At 40.5% G+C, this 17,331-nt stretch overlaps 1 protein-coding gene across 2 annotated transcripts; it reads left to right on the top strand.

The window, feature by feature from the left end:
* Positions 1-688: 688 nt before the first annotated feature.
* On the top strand, positions 689-16,895 carry FDX1 (ferredoxin 1). Of its 2 annotated transcripts, XR_015771839.1 has the most exons (5): positions 689-920; positions 6,349-6,473; positions 9,268-9,397; positions 13,161-16,235; positions 16,652-16,895. XR_015771839.1 is itself a non-coding variant. In XM_005516244.3 (4 exons), exons 1-4 carry the CDS (start codon positions 745-747, stop codon positions 13,273-13,275), a joined length of 546 nt encoding a protein of 181 aa, XP_005516301.2. In that variant the 5' UTR covers positions 689-744; the 3' UTR covers positions 13,276-16,895. The 2 variants fall into 2 exon arrangements, 1 of the variants encoding a protein (XP_005516301.2); XM_005516244.3 differs by having other exon boundaries at positions 13,161-16,895.
* The last annotated feature ends 436 nt before the right edge of the window (positions 16,896-17,331 follow it).

The following is a 17,331-nucleotide window of genomic DNA, read 5'->3' as shown; positions in this document are numbered from 1 at the left end:
TCCTGTGGCACATACTGGTACTTGAGCCATGCACCATGGACGTTCATCCCTAGTTAGACCCTCTGACAGCAGTACTGCTGTCCATTTGATGACAGCCGTGTTTTAGAGGTTGGGTCCTCTGTCATAAGAAACGGTAACGAAGAACTGGGAATTTCTCCATCATCCTGCCTGGATAGCATAGGTGGACGGCTCAGACTTCCCAGCTGCCAGTTACATTTCCCAGGGAGTTCCACAATTATTATAAGCTGTTTCAAGGGAACTCCAAATAGCATCGCCCAGCCCGGAGCTGGTGCCCACTCCTCCACGGGCCAGGCCTCCCAAAGGGGCATTTGGGAAATAGTGACGACCCTTTGAGTGACTGCTCCGCCGCGTTCCAGCGCCGAGTGCTTGCTGTGACAAGAGAAGCCTCGTGGGCCCAGCCGGGCAGAGGGTCAGCACACGCTGGGCTCCATGGCTCCGCTCTCCCGGGAAGAGGAGAGCCAGCGCTGGGATCCGGGGACGGGGGCGGTGCGGGACAGCACGAGGGCACCTGAGGGCAGCGGCGGGGGCCGGGGGGGGGCCCTCGCGCCGGCCCCGCCCCTCCGCGCGCTGCCGCGCACTTTGCGTAAGCGCCGGGCCACGACGGTGGGGGCGGGCCGCGCGCTGCGTAAACGGCTGCGAGAATCGCCGCCGCGCGCGCTGTAAGCGTAAGCGGCGGGACTTTGCCCCCGCCCCGCCGAGCCCCAGCGCTCCCGTCCCACCGCCATGGCCGCCATGGCCTCCCCGGGGCCGGCGCGGCTCCTCCGGGCCGCCGCCGCTTCCTCCCGCCGCTGGCTCTTCTCCGCCTCGCCGGCAGCCGGACCGAGACCGGGCTGCGGCAGCGCTGCCGCTGTCGGGCGGGCAGCGCGGCCGTTCAGCCTCTCTGCCCGGGCGGTGCTCAGGTAAGAGGGTCACAGCCGTGAGGCGCCGGGCGGGCTCCCCGGAGCGGCGGACCGGTGGAGCCGGACCGGGCCGGATCTCGGCGCCGCGGGCAGCCGGGGCCAGCGGCTGCCTGTGGCACGGGCCGCCCGAACCGGGCTGACGCGGGATGACCTTCCCGCGGTGCCCCTGGCGGTTCCGGCCCCCTCCGCCCCTCACCGGCTGCTTGGCGGCGGCACCGAAGCGGTCTAGGGGGGCCCTTCCGCCGAGCTGTGCCCCGTAGGACTGTGTAGAACTGTGCCGGCGCTGTGGGTTGGCTCGGGCGAGGCCCCGCACCGGCACCCGCTGTGGGTGAGGCTCAGGGTCGGTGTGACCTGGAACCCCGTTGAAGTGGCTTGTAAACGCTATGGAACAGTAAACCAGCATTCCTGGTGTTCAGACTGGTTTTCTAAGAGGTTATGACCTTACTAAAGTTCCACTTGTTTTTCTCTGTTGTTTGGTTTTGTTGGTTTTTTCTTTCCCGTGATAGTCTGGCTGGGCTTGTGGTAGAAGTACAGCACGTATCAGAGAGATCCTAATACTTAAAGTGTCTTCTGCCTTTGGTATAGTTTTTCTGTACTGAAGAGCACTTTTGCATCTTTCTTCATGGAAGGACTGGAAGTGACACAGTGCCATGGTTTAGTTGACATGGTCATGTTTGGTCATAGCTTGGACTTGATGATCTCAGAGGTCTTTTCCAACCTAATTGATTCTGTGGTCCAATGTAAATGTGCAGAGCTCCCCCTCTCCTCACCAGTATGTGTGAGTAGGTGTTTCAGAATGCATTACATCTGTGGGCATTTAATATTACACAGCCCACAGCTGTAGTTTTGATGTTTATTACAGGTGGTCATAGATTGTTGATGCACCACCCTCTGCCTTTTGTTTGTGTATTCAAAGATGGTCAGAGTCTGCAGCTTTCAGTATTTAAAATACAGAAGTTTTAAAGGCCTGATGTACTTGGTTACCAGAGAAGTTTTCTGGACTTGAAACGGGACCCACAATCAGCAGCCCAGCATCAGGGGTGTAGCCTGGCCTGTTTCCAGAAGATTGGGATAGTGCCCTCGACATCAAAGCTGTCTCAACAGTTTGCTTTTAAACTTTCCTGCAGGTGATCTATGACTTTGTTCCAGCAGATACTTTTAATATGGAGAGAGAGAGAGAGACTTTTCTAGCCTAGAACTCCATATGACATGAGTAAGTTGCTAGTCAGGTCTCTTCTCTGGGGGATCCTGCTGGTAATCAGTTGATTTTGAGGTCCCTGATTAGCAGTTTTTATTTAAAAAAATAAAGATGTGATGTATTGCCAAGTTTTTTTAAAAGGTATGAAAAGAATTGAAAAAAGAATCCTATAAAGGGAAAGCATTTCCTTACCTTATAGTAATGTGAGAGCTGTAATTCCCCTCATGTCTCCTCAGTTCTCCTTAATGTCTTTCACAAACTGGCTGAATACAGAATAGAATTTATTTACATTCATTTTGTGAGCACGCCAGCAAAAAAGCTCATGCAAACAAGTGTTGTTTGTATACTCAGTGTCTTAACCTGGCTGAGTGAGTTGGGAAAAAAGAAAAATTCTTGTGTATTACTGTTCTTTCCATTTATGCATGTTACTTTCTCTGGGCATCATATGTGAGAACCACTTCCTGACCTTTATGTAATCAGCCAGTGTTATTTCAGTAAAAAGATACATCATCGTTTATGCATGTAAAATTACCTGTATTTGTCTAGAGGATTAAAACCTCACTATACAAAACATTACCTGAGGTGATTCCTGTGAGCAGAGGTTTCCAAAGATTTCAGTGGAGCATCAGGTGTTATGTTTTCATTTCCATTTCCTCCTTTTTCTTACTCCTTTTTTATCCCTTATCCTTCCTTTTAATTTCATGGTGAACAGTAGTTATTTCAGAATTCTTTTGTACAAGTCTGGTTAGCTGTACAATGTTTCTGGTGCACAGCATAATAATTGCGTGCTTTAAAGATCAGTTCAGATTTAAAACTTCTGTTGATTGAGGCCTGTATAATAGTTTAATTCAAGGAACTCCTCAGGCAATTAGGGCTGATGGATTTTCTGTTTATTAAAAGATCTGCAAATAACAGAGCTGGTCTCACCATGTGTGATACGAGGTTAAAGTTTTTATGTTTTGTTAATTGTATTTTACACCTGGTGAAAAGCATTTATTTGAGCATGAATTGGAATATTCATGCAGATAACACAAAATAAATTGTGTTTTTCCTGATAATCCCCAGGCTATTCATGCATAGACCTGGCTTGTGTTTCATGTTAAATGCCTGTGACTGGTTTGCAGCATCTTGGTATTTGGACAGTTGGTGTTTTTTTGATGCAAACGATGTCTGGGTGGGCAAAACCCATGTTAGATGAAATTTATAAACTCTAAATATTGTTTCATGTGGGTGAGATTTTTCCTTTTTGTAATGTATCCCCCAGTCATTGAGGAGATTGGTGCAGTATGTGTTTTGAATGTTTGACTAGTCTGATTATTGCATACACACAGTATTTTCACCAAGTATAGCACCAGAAATATTTTCTTTTAAATATTTTGGCTAAGTGAAGGGTGATAGAAGGTGGCAATAGCAGAAAAAACCAGATCTACTGAAAGACTTGACTCTAACGTCACATAGATAAATAAACTGTAGTTTCAGTTATAAATCAAGGTGTATTACATCCTGTTGAAAGATTAATTATTGTGTCAGTTTTTAAGAAAAGTCAGTGACCTGGTGGTGATGCTTCCATCTGTCCCCTTGCTGCATGGCACACCATGAGGCATGCACAGCCACAGTGCATGTCCTCAGCTGGCTGAAGCAAATATCAGATTGCCCCTACTGACAAGGTGGGGCTACTGCTGTTTCCTTGTTTTTGTTTTGAGCAGTGGCACTTTTGTCAGTTTTGCTTTATGGTCCAGTTGGGTCTACTTTGTTTTTGTGGTTGATTTTCATCCACCATTAGCAAAAGGAATTGACTTGTGGGAATACCGGTGTAAGGATGACGGCTAAATGATTTGGGGCGGGGATCACCCAAACCCATGTTTTTATACTGTGAAGAGATTGGTTTAATCTGATCATGAAACTCAGATTGTGTCGTTGCAATAACACAGCCGTTCCAAACTGGTGTAAATTTCATCCAAGGGCCGGATCTGACTCTGCTGGTTCTGACATCTGTGGGGTTATTGACCTTGGCTTTCAGCCAGTGCATTCCCAGACCGAGGTTACTGCGGGACAGTGTGAGCGCTGGAGAGAGGAGGAACAAAGGAGCGGGGGTGGGACTGTTCCTCACGTGGCACTGTGGTGTTTTATCAGATTCCAGTGTAACCACAGGTGAAGACAATTTCAAGTGTGTTTTGAAAACTGGGAGGGAGTTGACTCGTCATTTGCAGAAGTTCCAGGGATCTAAGGGATGCCTAGACATCTTGGTGTTTGGTCCATGGTACTTGTGAGTGCCTAATCCTATAATAGAGTATGTTTAAGATATTGGAATAAATACTTAGTACTTGCCATGTCTATACCTTGGGCAGAGTATACCCAGAAATGCAAGTACATGTTGCATTGTGTCTCCTGTCAGCGTTGTTTTTGTCACGTTAACACAAACCTTTCATCAAAGGAGAGTGTACTTTGAGCTCTGGAAGGGCTTTTTGAGGCAGTTTAAAATTACACTGTCAGATGTTATCTTAGGCTCTCAGAATGTGGATCTGTACCTTTCCAGATGCAATCTAAACTCATCAGTCTTAAAACTCCCAGAGGAGGTGATGAATTTTGTACTAGTTTATCTAAGTGGGTGTTTGTTTCCTTGGTTCTGCTGTGGGAGGTGTTAACATAGCCGAGGAGCAAAATGAAAAGCAGAGTGGTTTCTTAAACTCCCACAGAATGGTTTGGTAGTGGTCCTTGGATATCACAGGTGACTGTGAAACATAAATCATATATTGTAAAGATATGTCCTTAAGACTCTGAATTTTTTTATAGCATGTGCTTCAGTTGCATTCTGCAGGTCAACAAGGTCAACCCTTTGTTATCAATTATAGTTTTGGAATGAATTTCCAGTTAATAGTAGCTTGTGGCTGGCTTCTAGAGAGGGGATTGAGGGATGGTAGGAAAAGAATTGAACATGATATCATAATGAATCATCACGGAGCACACTGGTCCCAGTGGAGCTTAAGAGTTGTGGCAAGTGTATGAAGTCTACAGCAACATTTGTTGTTGTTTCATAACAGGCTGGGAGTCAGATTGCTAAAAACACATTGTTTTACAGCCAGTTACAAAAACAATTTGTTCACTGATTTTTTCAGCATGGCCACTTTCAAACTTTTTCTTTAGTATTCAGATGCACATGTTAGCGTTTTCCAGGGGTGACTTGATTTTAAAGTTTGAATATTTTTCGTATGAAATAAATGACTCTGGGTCCACTGTTACTAAGAGTATGGGTAATATGAAGCATGTTGTTCTTAAACATGGATTTCACATGGAAACATAAATTTTTGAATTAGCTTTCACTTGTTCTGTTTTTATCTGTCATCTCTTGGCAGATTTCTTCACTGTCCATCCAAAAGGTTTTTGTTTTGCTCACTTAGTGTAGGAAAGAAAATAGTCTGTTTAAAATGGAACATACTGTATTTTATTAGTATATTTAAAGCTTTGCTTTGATTTGCATGTGAAATAATATGGAATGCAAAAAATTAATTTTTTAATGTTAAAAGCTTTAGTCTTAAGACATTTTTGTGCAGACTGCAAGTGAATTTTTTATTAACTAAACAATTGTGTGGAAAAAAACCCCAAAAAATATAAAACCTTCTTTCCTTGAAACCAGTAAAAACTTTGTACTTCACTAGAATTAATATTTACAAGATGAACTCCTCAGAGAGTCTGTGCCTAAAAACAGCAGAATGCTATTGGAGTATTTCCATTTGTGGGAGGAGAGAAGAATTAAATTTCAGAACTAATAAAGTAAAATATCTAAAACTCTAAGCAGAAATGGGAAAATTTAGAATTTGTCCTAAGTGATAATTATAAGAACATCAAAAAATTCATAAATACAAAGCATGAGTTCACAGAAAGCTGGGGAGAGAAACATTTATAATAAGCTTCCTTATTTGTTAAAAATACAAATATTGTGCCTAAAATAAACTGTCTTTGGTGAAAGGCAAAGCATCTGTATCCCATATAGTTTGTAGTGACAAAACGAACACCAAGTTTTTTTTTGTTCTTATTTTTCATGGTATTTTTTCAATGTACAGCAGTAAAAGCCTGTACCTGTTACAGCTTTTAAAAGCCAATAACTTAGGTTTGCCTTTTCTTGGAGTTGATAGTAGTAGTTTCAACTATTATTTTGTAGTATTCAATCAATTCTAAAGCACTAAAAAATTCTAGAATTCTTTAATTGTATTATATAATTTTCTTTTTCAGCTCAGAAGATAAAATAACTGTCCATTTCATAAACCGTGATGGTGACAAACTAACAGCCAAGGGAAAACCTGGGGATTCACTGCTGGATGTTGTTGTTGACAATAATCTAGACATAGATGGTTTTGGTAAGTAGATTAATTGAATATTTTATTCAGTGTCTAGAAATTATGTTCTCTTTATGCATAAATATTTATAGTATCATTTAGATTGGAAAAGATCATTGAGTCCAACTGTCAATTAATATTTTATAGATAAAACCTAGCTGTACTTTGCTTGGATTTTCTCCCCTTTTTTTCTTTCTGCAGGTGTATAGAATATTTTGGTTCAAGTTTTAAAGAAATACTTAGGATGATCTTGGCTTGAGTATTAAAGAGAGGAATATGCACAGAGTGCTGTCGAAGTGGAGTCTGAAACATGCCACTTGCAGACCTCTTCTGAGCTGAAAGGTTCTGTTCTGGAGGAAACACAGAGCTGGTGTATTTCTAACAGTGTCTGGTTACTTCTGTAGCGCCAGTTTGTTTCAATTTATTATCAGGCTTTTTGTAGCACCGTATCTATAACTGAGGAGTGCAAAGTGAAAGAAACAGCCAAAATCAGTGTCAGCAGGGAAGAGCAAAGAGTTTAATTCTTATTAAAGAACTGGTGTAAAGGAGACCTTGTGAAATTCTGACTTGATACAAGTTCTGTTTAAAATCAAAACAAGAGGCAGTTACAACTTCTCTCTATTTCTTCGAACTTTTGCACTTTCCATAGTTAGAAACATAGGATGGTTTGGTTTGGAAGGGACCTTGAAGACCAGTTCCAAACCCCCCCTGCCATGGGCATCTTCGACCAGCCCTTGTTGCTCAAACCACTAGACCACACTGCTCAAAGGTATTAGGTAATTGCAATTAAATACTGTGGGAAGGTATTTATATGAACATGAGCTGTAAAATTAATAGAACTAAAGCAGAAAGTGGTAGTACAATTTTCAGAACTGAATGCATGTGAAGCAATTGGTGAAAAAAAAACCCAGCAGAGTGTTGTAGCAGTTTGAAATTTGATGTGTTTTAGTTATGTGCAAATAAATTTTATTACTAGTAATAAAATCTTTGATAATATTTAAAATCTTATATTTTATGAGTATCTGAGACATCTTTTATGTCTGGAGTTGAATATATCTGGGGAAGAAAAATTGTCTCAAATTTGTAATGCCTTTAACTAGCTTTATGTATCACTTATTAAATGACTCATTTAGGCTTATGGTTGGTCTGCTTGTATTCTACAGTAAATGTTCCCTGTGTCAGTATCAGCTGTGTTAAAGCATTGTGGTAAAGTGGGAAAAAGCAATGGTGTCAATAAAAGGAAACCAAACTGAAAATTTGGAATACTGTAACAGTCTAATTATAATATGTGCCAGTCCCATTTTAATAACCACTTGCTAATGAAAACATCGTACTGGGGCAGAGAAATAACATAGTAAAAATGTATGTTCTGTGTTTAAGCAAAAAGTAATGAGGGAAAAGTAAAAATGTAAATCCTGCTTATTTGCTTCTATCACTAGGGGGCATCCCATGTGCATTAACAATAATAGAAATAACTGTGTAAAGTGTTACAGATCTACTGAATGATTCAGCTGCACTCAATTCATTTGTTATTGCCAGTTTTATAATTGTGGAAAGACCTTCCACTGTTCAAAGAGACTGGTCAGTGTTCTTCCCCCCTCACCCCTTCCCTCACTTCCCCAACATTAACGATCCCTAAGCTGCTGATATGACAAATTTTATGTTTGGCACTTTAATTAAACTCTGCTTTTTCATGTGTATTTGAAGACATGATATAATTTAAAAATCGAGTGTATTACGGTGTCCTGATCACTTTGAATATATGCTTTTGGTACTCTTGCAGCACAGTGCTTTCTGGTTCTCATGGTCTAATGATGAGTCCCACTACTTTTCGTAGCAGTGGTTGTACATACAACCTTTCTTCCTTTATTTCCATATGATTACAAAGGTGATGTGGTCACAATATTTTTGGTTTTGCTCTCCCTAGAAATAAGTAAATAAGTGAAGATTGGCTAATGTGTTATCTGTTTCTTTTCTATAAATTTAAATTAGAGCCTGAGGTTTGTAATCTCTACAGTATTTAGCTTTCCCTTTCTTCCTGATGTTACATATTTCTTTTTCAACACTGTGGAGAGCTTGGTGCCAGCCCAAGACACAGCCCAATTCAGTGACAGAAACAAATTTTTTTGAGTTCAAACTTCTACTGTGCTGTGGTGACCTAATTGCTGTAGCAGGTAGGTGGAGTTGGTGCTTGTGCTACTCTGCCCCAGCAACTTGTTAGGTCCTTGACTCGCACTGGAACACTTCATAGTCCATGTAAGCCATCTCTCTCCAGCTTGACTACCTTTGTTGCTGTGAATTAGTACAGTGAGAAGAAATAGGTAAAAAATCCCTCCTCCCTGTACTTCTGAGTAATTGTTTTTGTGTAGCAGGTGTCTGCTGTTGAACTTTTAGAGAAAACCTTCTCAAAACCATGGGAAAGAGAGAGATAAGAAGGATCAGCATTGGAAATAAATGAAGTAGTGTTGATTGACAGCATTGTCTGCTTTTGCATTCTTATGGTAGAAAGCTATTCTTTCTTTTAATGGTGGAAAGGGAATTACTTAAGCATTTTTTAACTGATTACTTAGCACTAAGATTTACTTAAATGCTATAGTAATTGTAGAAATACTATTATACTATTATATAACTATATAATATAACTACTATTAATAGTTGAATACAGAGTAGGTATATGAATGTGGAAATACACAACATTAATTTTGCTGATTAACTGAGACTTCTTGTATGAAACAAACATATGCAGGATTTCTTTTAAAATTCAGCTGCAATTTGAAACTTGGATTTTTTGTTATCTTGATTTACTTTTCTTTAGGTGCATGTGAAGGAACGCTAGCCTGTTCAACTTGTCATTTAATATTTGAAGACCACATATTTGAGAAACTAGATGCAATTACTGATGAAGAGATGGACATGCTGGACCTGGCGTATGGCCTCACAGAAACGTAAGGCAACATAACACTTTCCTACATTACTTCTCCAAGAATGGGAAGAAAGGTTTGCAGATGCGGCAGTCCAATGTTCTTGGAGCACCTCAATCAGCTTTTAATGAATAGCTGGATTCTGTTACACAAATGGGACTGCCATGTTTAAATGTTGTTTGTCTGAATTAGTATTAAAAAGATGTCAGTAATGTTTTTGTCACTGAAAAATGTCAGTTGCCAGTACTTGGTCTTCAGAGGGGTTTGGTGCAGAAATGTTAGCTCTAAAGTATGACTGGAAACCCAGTTGTTTTCACAAAAGCTCTGCCACTGCTGTCCTGTGTGTGGATTTTCTTATTCTTGTTTCTCTTGGACCCTTCTGTTTTCTCTCCCTTGTTAGTCTGTAGCTAGTTAATATATTTTATGAATGTGTTTGTCAGTATTTTAGGTTTTGGTCAGATCGTCTTTTCAGAGAGTCACAGAAGGGTTGAGGTTGGAGGGGACCTCTTGAGGTCAACTGGTCCAACTCCCTGCTTAAGCAGGACCACCTAGATCTGATGCCCAGCACCATGTCCTGACAGCTTTCGAATCTGTCCAAGGATAGAGACTCCACCTTCTCCAGCCTCTTTGGTATTTATGTATGTTGCTGATTGTGGTAAATATCCTTCCTTCAAGCCTTCTCTAGGACAAACAGTGTAGAGATATGTCCGTGTACAAACTTGCTATGCTTTGACTCATATCACAGTGCTCCTTGTGCACACAAACCAGATTCCCTTTGGGAGAAACTGATCCTGAAGAGTGCTCTAACTGCTGGTAGGTATTAGGATTAGAATAGAGGTACTCTAAAGTAAAGCTCTGTTCTGCATCATGCCCACTACCACACATCTTGTAGTTAGGATGTTAATCCTCATCACAGACCCATTCCTGGTGGGCTGTGGTACTTGCTGGTGCACAAGTAGCCTTTATCACAGAACATGCTCACACGGACAGTAGACAGCTGTGCCTTGTGAGGTTTCCTAAGCCCTTTCCTTCATGTTTCAGCAGAACTGCTTGTTGAAGTCTTTGAGAATCTTTCCAATTATGTTCTGTATAGCATAGAGTTTGTCTCTGCAAAGAAGTACTCTGAATTAATTTGTCTATCTCCTTATATCAGTAAAAGGAATCCTATACTCATTTCTACATTACAATACACTTTCTCACTTCAGCCAAATCTGAACATTTGTGGGAGGTTGGAAAGGCAAAGAAATCAAGCTACAAGAAACTTAGAGCTTCTTTTGTTTTAACATTTTTCCTGTCTCACAAAAACTCATTCTCAGTTTTGAAAAAAAAAAACATAAGCCTATTAAGCCTACCATTATAAAGAGTAACTTCTGGGTTCAGGGCCAGAATAATTCCTGAATAGGAGGCATATGATCTAATAAAAAACTTTTTCTTTGGCTACCTTTTAAGTGAAGGTTTAAAGCAAGGAGATTTTACTGAAGAATTGGAAAATAGTAGTACGCCAGAGCTCTCTGTTTAAATGTTTCTATTTTCCCCTCTAAGTTCTTCATAGCAAATTAAGTTTTACACCCTCTGAAGGTGTTTGGTACTTCTATTAGGTTTTTCTAGCATCACATGTTCTTCCTGTGGCCAGGGACCTTCCATTTATGTGAGAGGATGGCTCTTTTGAAAGACAGAGCTTTAAGTGGCTGATATTTGCTGCAGGTTAACTGGACTCCTGTGCTGATGTAAATTTGAGTAATGGAGATGAACTTCTATGTTCTGTCATAGGTACAAGCATAGCAGCTTTTTCTTGTCAGTGACTCTGTATTTGGAAAAGTTTCAGCCAGCAACTGCCATGAAAGCTCATGTTTTTTAAAAAGAAGGATTAATTAGGTTAAAATTAAATTGTTCTGATGAACTGCAGAACAGTAGAAAGTAGTAAGACGGGGGAGTGCAAGCCCTGGTAAGTTAAAATAAGAATAGTAAAGCAAAAAATAAGATGAGAAGCAGCTTGCAAAAAGTAGGCAAATATTTTTGTTTTTAACCTATCAGAAGCAGGGAACTGTCTACATGCAGAGCCAATGGGTGATGTAGGAAGTGCACGTAAAATAGAAAAAGATAACATAAAAGCAAAGTTTCTTTTTCATTGTTATCTCTGGAGGTTTTATGGGCTATGTACTGGAAGGTTTCTTTGCAGAGGGCGTCCTGACTTATTCTGTGGTCTTTCAAACCGGTGTGTCCGCAGAAGTAGTATTACTGCAGATAAATAAACTAGAGTGGTAACAAATAGTAATGGCCAGGTAGCATTCACCCAGGAGCTCTACAGAAATTCATTGACATTTCTGAACTGCTGTCTGTAAGGTTTAATTAGTTGGTTTGAAATTGCTTCCACATCAAAGGACTAGGAAGGTGGGAACTCAGTTTTTAAAATGAGATTCAACATTTTAAAGTGAGATTTGGAACTGAAGAACACTTGTCATTCTGTGAGCTGTTTCTAATCTATACTGTCTGCTATGGGTAAGGAAAGAATTCAACAGAGCTTTTGTAGAGGAATGAAGCAGATATGGAAATTCTTCATATAAGTCACTGTGATGAAAGATCTTGCAGGTCATGCAGTTTATTTAGGTCTAGAAATTGTTTGCTAAACTTTGAGGTGCAACAGCATAAGAACAAAGGCCCTGTAAAGGCTAAGAAATCGGTTAAAAAAACTCAGCCATCTTTTAACAAGAAGTATTAAGCTGCCTGGTAAGAGTATGTGATCAACAGCATGATGTAAAAGTGATTTGTGCTAGGTTTTAATTAGTGTGAGCATTCTTTTGAAAGACTTAGGAAAACACAGGGAGGAGTAAGGTTTGTTTACAGTGATGTGGTCATATCACCTGCCTGTGAAAACATGCACAAGGATTCTATGCTCTTGAGCAATAGAAAACGGCATTTGGAGTTAAAAGGCAAGTGCCAATAAATGCATATGGAGAGGTGGATAAAAGAGTGGCAACTTTACATTCTTGAAACAGGCTGTCAGCTAGCTAAGTGTCTTGCCAGGGACTGGTGCTACAGAACATTGCCCATCCTTGCTGATGTCTTTAGTGTTCTGTACTTAAATACTGAGACATGGACATTGAATTAAAGTTATCCCAGCAATAAAAGCAGCTTGTGATGTCTGCAGAGTTTTGTTGTGGTACTATATCTTCTGGTTTTAATTGCTTGTGTGCAACATCTGGTTTTCTCGTGCTGAATGATAGGTATAGAAACGAAAGGCAACATCTCCTCCAGTGCCTTGCGTGTTCTATCCTTCTCCTTCCTACGTTTGTCTTTTCACTTTACTTTCCTGGCTTACACCCAGTCTTGGCTTTTGTCGTTGGAGAACATTGAACTCTGGATGGAGGGGCCAGGCTTTGCTCTCTCTGAGGCTTTCATTCAGATTCATTGCCTTTATCTCTTCAGAGGTGCCAGACGTCCCTTGAGAGATCAAGCATCACTCCCTGCACTGGAGTGACCTCAGTGACCCACTGAAAAGGGAAGGGTCACCCATGTTCTGCATTGTCTCAGTGAGAAGGAAGTACTCAGCTGTGGGACTTTGCAGTGTGCCGAGCTCTGTTCTGGCCGTAAATCCTGGCTATTGCCACACGGATCCTTGTGCTGATGCACGTGGTTCACTCCTGTGCTGGATTAAGGCCCTGCACAAGAGTGGCTGTTCCTAGTTCATGGTCAGTTTGGGGTGGCTGAGTGTTGGAGATGTAAGAGGGTAAATGCTGTTAGATTGCTGGTGGGCAAGAACTAACAATAACGTCCTATTTCCCCACAGATCACGTTTAGGCTGCCAAATCTGCTTGAAGAAATCAATGAATGATATGACTGTTCGAGTACCAGAAGCTGTGGCTGATGCTAGACAATCAGTAGATATGAGTAAAAACTCCTAAAAGAAAATATCCTAGGGGTTTTAAAGAAGCTTAATTATTTTTATAACTTATTTTTAAATGTGTAATTAAATATGGAAATTTACATAATTGTGAGTTATTTTATATGACTATCAATATTAGATTAATGCTATTTTAATTTTCTTTATAGAACCTCTTATATTTTTACGCTTAAAATGCAATAATACTTCTTATAAGTAGTCATTGGATTATAAACATTAGCAAGTGTATTACAGATTTCATATTACATTATTCTGCCAAAACATTTAATGACATCTAAAAACTGGATCACTTGTACAGGACTTCTCCTAAAACAAGCTCTGAGTATTTCTTGGTGTCAGACCTGAATGTTTAAGAGAAAAAAAAGCTTGTAGGACTGAATGGGGTCTTTTTGAAGTGTTGCCATTAAAGATGGTATGCTCAGAGCTAATTAAAATTCTCAGTAAATACGATACTTTCTCAGCAAATAGTGGATTTTCAGGATAGGAATTTTCCAAATTTTGGAATCTCAATGAGATGTGGCAAGTGTTGTCTTGTGAAAATTCTGCTAAACCCATGAGTTCTAGGAGCTGTGTTATGGTTTAACTGTCTTAGTTTAGGCAAATTAGGAAGGAAAACTCCAAATGGGGATTTCCCCAGGGAAATGCCCCTCCCCACTAACTGGTCCGGGAAAAGAAAAAAAATTCCTTAGAGAGAAGTGGAAAAAGCTGTTTATTTAACAGAAATTGAGTAATATTAAATAATAAAACCTCTCGCTGTTCGATGGGATGGCAAGTCTAGGAAGAAAAGTCCTTTTCATGTGGTGTAGCTCGGCTCGCTCAGGTTCTTATCAGTCCCTCCGGCGCTGGAAAGTGCCGAGGCCCAGGCCCCGGTGGGCCACAGGCGTGAGCTCCCGGGGTTTGGCTGGGTGTTCAGTCCAGAGCAGGCTTGCACAGATCCAAGAAAATTGGGAAAAAAACAAACAAAGGTCCAGGGAACTCCTCTGCCTCAGCTAGCTAAAACTAACTAAAAGCCAGAGAGAAGCTCTGTCCCGCTGTCTGTCCGTGCTGCAGACACCACAGTCCAGGAGCGGGATGTGTGGGAGTGATGTTTTTCCTTAACACAAACTGCGCGCTTCTTCTTCCCCCTCTCTTGCTCTCAAAGCCAGTTTTAAAGGTGCAGAACTTAATATATAACATAAACCAGACGATTGGGGATACCAGTATCATAAAGTCACCCCAGGACATTTAACCCAGCAGGCAGCTAAATGCCACTTAACCATTGACTTGCACCCCACCACTGCCCACCCCCCTTCCAAATGGGATGGGGGGGACAGACTTGGAGGGGAAAAAATGGTGACATTCATGTGTTAGACAGTTTAATAGGACAGAAGAGAAAGGAAAACAACAGTAATAATGACTAAATACATAAAACAAGTGAGGCACAACACAATTGCCTACCACCTGATGACTGATGCCCAGACAGTTACTGAGCAATGACCCCCAGCCAACTTTTGCCCCAGTTGATATTTTGAGCATGACACCATATACTCTGGGACCTCCTGCTGGTCACTTGGGGTCAGATGTCCTGGCTGTGTCCCCTCCCAATTCCTTGTGCAGCCCCACAAGGTGAGGTGAGAATCTGAAAAGGCCTTAGCTGTTGCTAAGCTGTGTTTACATTTAAACACCAGTGTGTTACAAACATTATTTTGATTCTAAATAAAAAACAGCACTGTACCAGCTACTGGGAAGAAAATCAGCTCTCTCCCAGGTGAAACCAGGAGAGGCTGATGCAGGATGTTGGCACCTGCAGTTTAACCCTGGCCCAAATCAGATGTGAGTAAACCTCAACAATATTTACATTTGACTACACCACAAATATTGGGATAGACCAGGCTTAGAAGAAGGAATTCTTGGAGCTGTGTAATGGGAGAACATACCCGGTGGAATTACAGTTTACCCATCGCAAACTCTCACTGTCCTCTAAAATATGGCTGAGTTTGGATTGAACAGGGCAATGTTTGTTGACATCAGATTTGTTCTGAAATCTTTATCCCTTTTTAGTTTAGAGCTTGTGCAGGTGGCAGTTTGATGTTAGCTAGGCTGTTCAGCTTGGAGAGATTGCTTGATTCTGGGCCTTGCTCACAGAATCATTTCAGTAACAGTTGATGTGAAATGACCCAAGTATATTTGTTTCATAAAAATGGCCTAGGTTCCCCAGAAGGTACAGGGAAACCCCTGTGGAGAGGTGGTATCTGCATTGATGATGAAGAGGTTTCAGGTGAATACTATTTTAGTCTTTCTAAAGTAGCCCAAATAAAACAATGTTTCTAAGATTATTATTCTCTCCAACTTTACATAATACTTACATGAACTGGTTGTATCACCAGTAGTTGTTAAATTTAATTTTTTTTTGCATTTATATATATGTATATATATATAAACCATGTTTGTTTACATTTGAATGATCTAATGCATTCATTAATGCTTTGTTTGAACTGGTAACAATGACATCTGGACATCTTTTCTTGCATATATGTGAGGAGATAAAAGTTATTTTTCCAGTGTCAAATATTGGGAATATTTTGAGTTTCATAAAGAGGGAGAAAAAAGTTCCTCTTTGTTATAAAAATTAATATTTTCTAGAACTATATTAAAAATAGATATGGGTCAGATTCTTTTATTTTCTTTCTTAGTTACCTCATTTCTTTCTGTTACCTTTCAACTTCGTCGCAATGCAAGGTATACTACTTGTGGTCTGCTCAAAACTTAATCACGTAGGGGTTTCAGAATACGCTTCTGATGTCATCTGATTAAAACAGACTTCAGAATTAAAATTTCAAGGCTTTATGGAAGGGCAGAGAGAGGAAGGTCAGGGAGAAGGGGAGGCATACACTGAAGGAATGTCCTGAAGATGCTGCTGTCTTCTGCTGCTGCGATTCTAACTATGACTGAGAGGTTGCCCTCACACAGTCAGACAACAAGGTAAATCTTACTTTGTATTGCCTTTGTCCTGAGCTCATTTGTATACAGTTAGTACTATTAAATCTTGAGATTTTGGTTTTGTTTTGTTGTTTTTTTTTTTTTTTTACATGAGACAGCTTATCAGCTTCCAAGAGAAGGAACTTGGGTCATAACCAGATGTGTTGTGCATTTGTACATCAGAAAGAAATATAAGGTTTCAGTATACCTGTGAGGTATAAGGGTAGATGTTGATATTTATTAAGTTTTGGGCTCTTGACTTTTTGCTTTGGGTTTATGGTATTTTTTTTCATACAGCACCAGGTACTTCTTGTGAGAATCTTGAAGTGCTTAACACTGTGTTAAACAAATGTGGAACAGCTCCCAAGTGAGTTTTCTTTCTAAGCCAAGGTGGTTTTGTTGTGTGTTTCCTGTGACAGCTTCTCATTACAAAGACTTTGACTCTCCTATAGTGTGCCTGTGGAATGAATTTCTCAGCACAGCAAGGCAAAAAAGGACACTTCGAAGTTCATTTTGAATTCTAGAGGTATCCCATACTGCATGCGAATGGAAATCTCGGAACACAAAGGAACTGTCTTGTAGTCCCCAAAATGCACAACTCAGAGATACTAGTTTATTGTCAAAGTGATTTGCAAATAAATCTTATTTTTAACCTCTTTCTGACACCTTGTTTTATGGATTTTTCTTTCCTTCTTATCCAAGCTATTGAATGTATTTCTGGGTGAAAAATGGAACTTGCCCATTAATGGTACACTTTAAAGTGCAAGTATGATTTCTTGTGCAGTGACACACAATTACAGCATCAAAATTAGTTGCATATGTGTTTACTTCCCTGTTCAAATAAAGATTACAGGTAATTTGCTTTCTAAAACCATTTTCTTTCTCTCTTAAAAGATGGGGTCAGTGGGTTTCTTCTGTCTCTCCCCCCTCAAAAATGAGGAGCAAATCAAAACTGACTGTTTCCTTTTGCGTATTAAACTAAACTTTAGAAGTATACTCTAAGTCTGGGGCTGGCACAGACCTTTACTTCACAAACAATGGGGGTATGGTGGGTTGCATTGTCTTCTGTTGCTTCTGTTCCTGTAAGAAGGTCCTTTGG

The sequence above is a fragment of the Pseudopodoces humilis genome, chromosome 2, assembly GCF_049639895.1.
Source record: "Pseudopodoces humilis isolate 2021_Gansu_Grassland_sample_001 chromosome 2, ASM4963989v1, whole genome shotgun sequence".
Taxonomy (NCBI): Eukaryota; Metazoa; Chordata; class Aves; order Passeriformes; family Paridae; genus Pseudopodoces; species Pseudopodoces humilis.
This window is presented reverse-complemented; position numbering and strand designations above follow the sequence as displayed.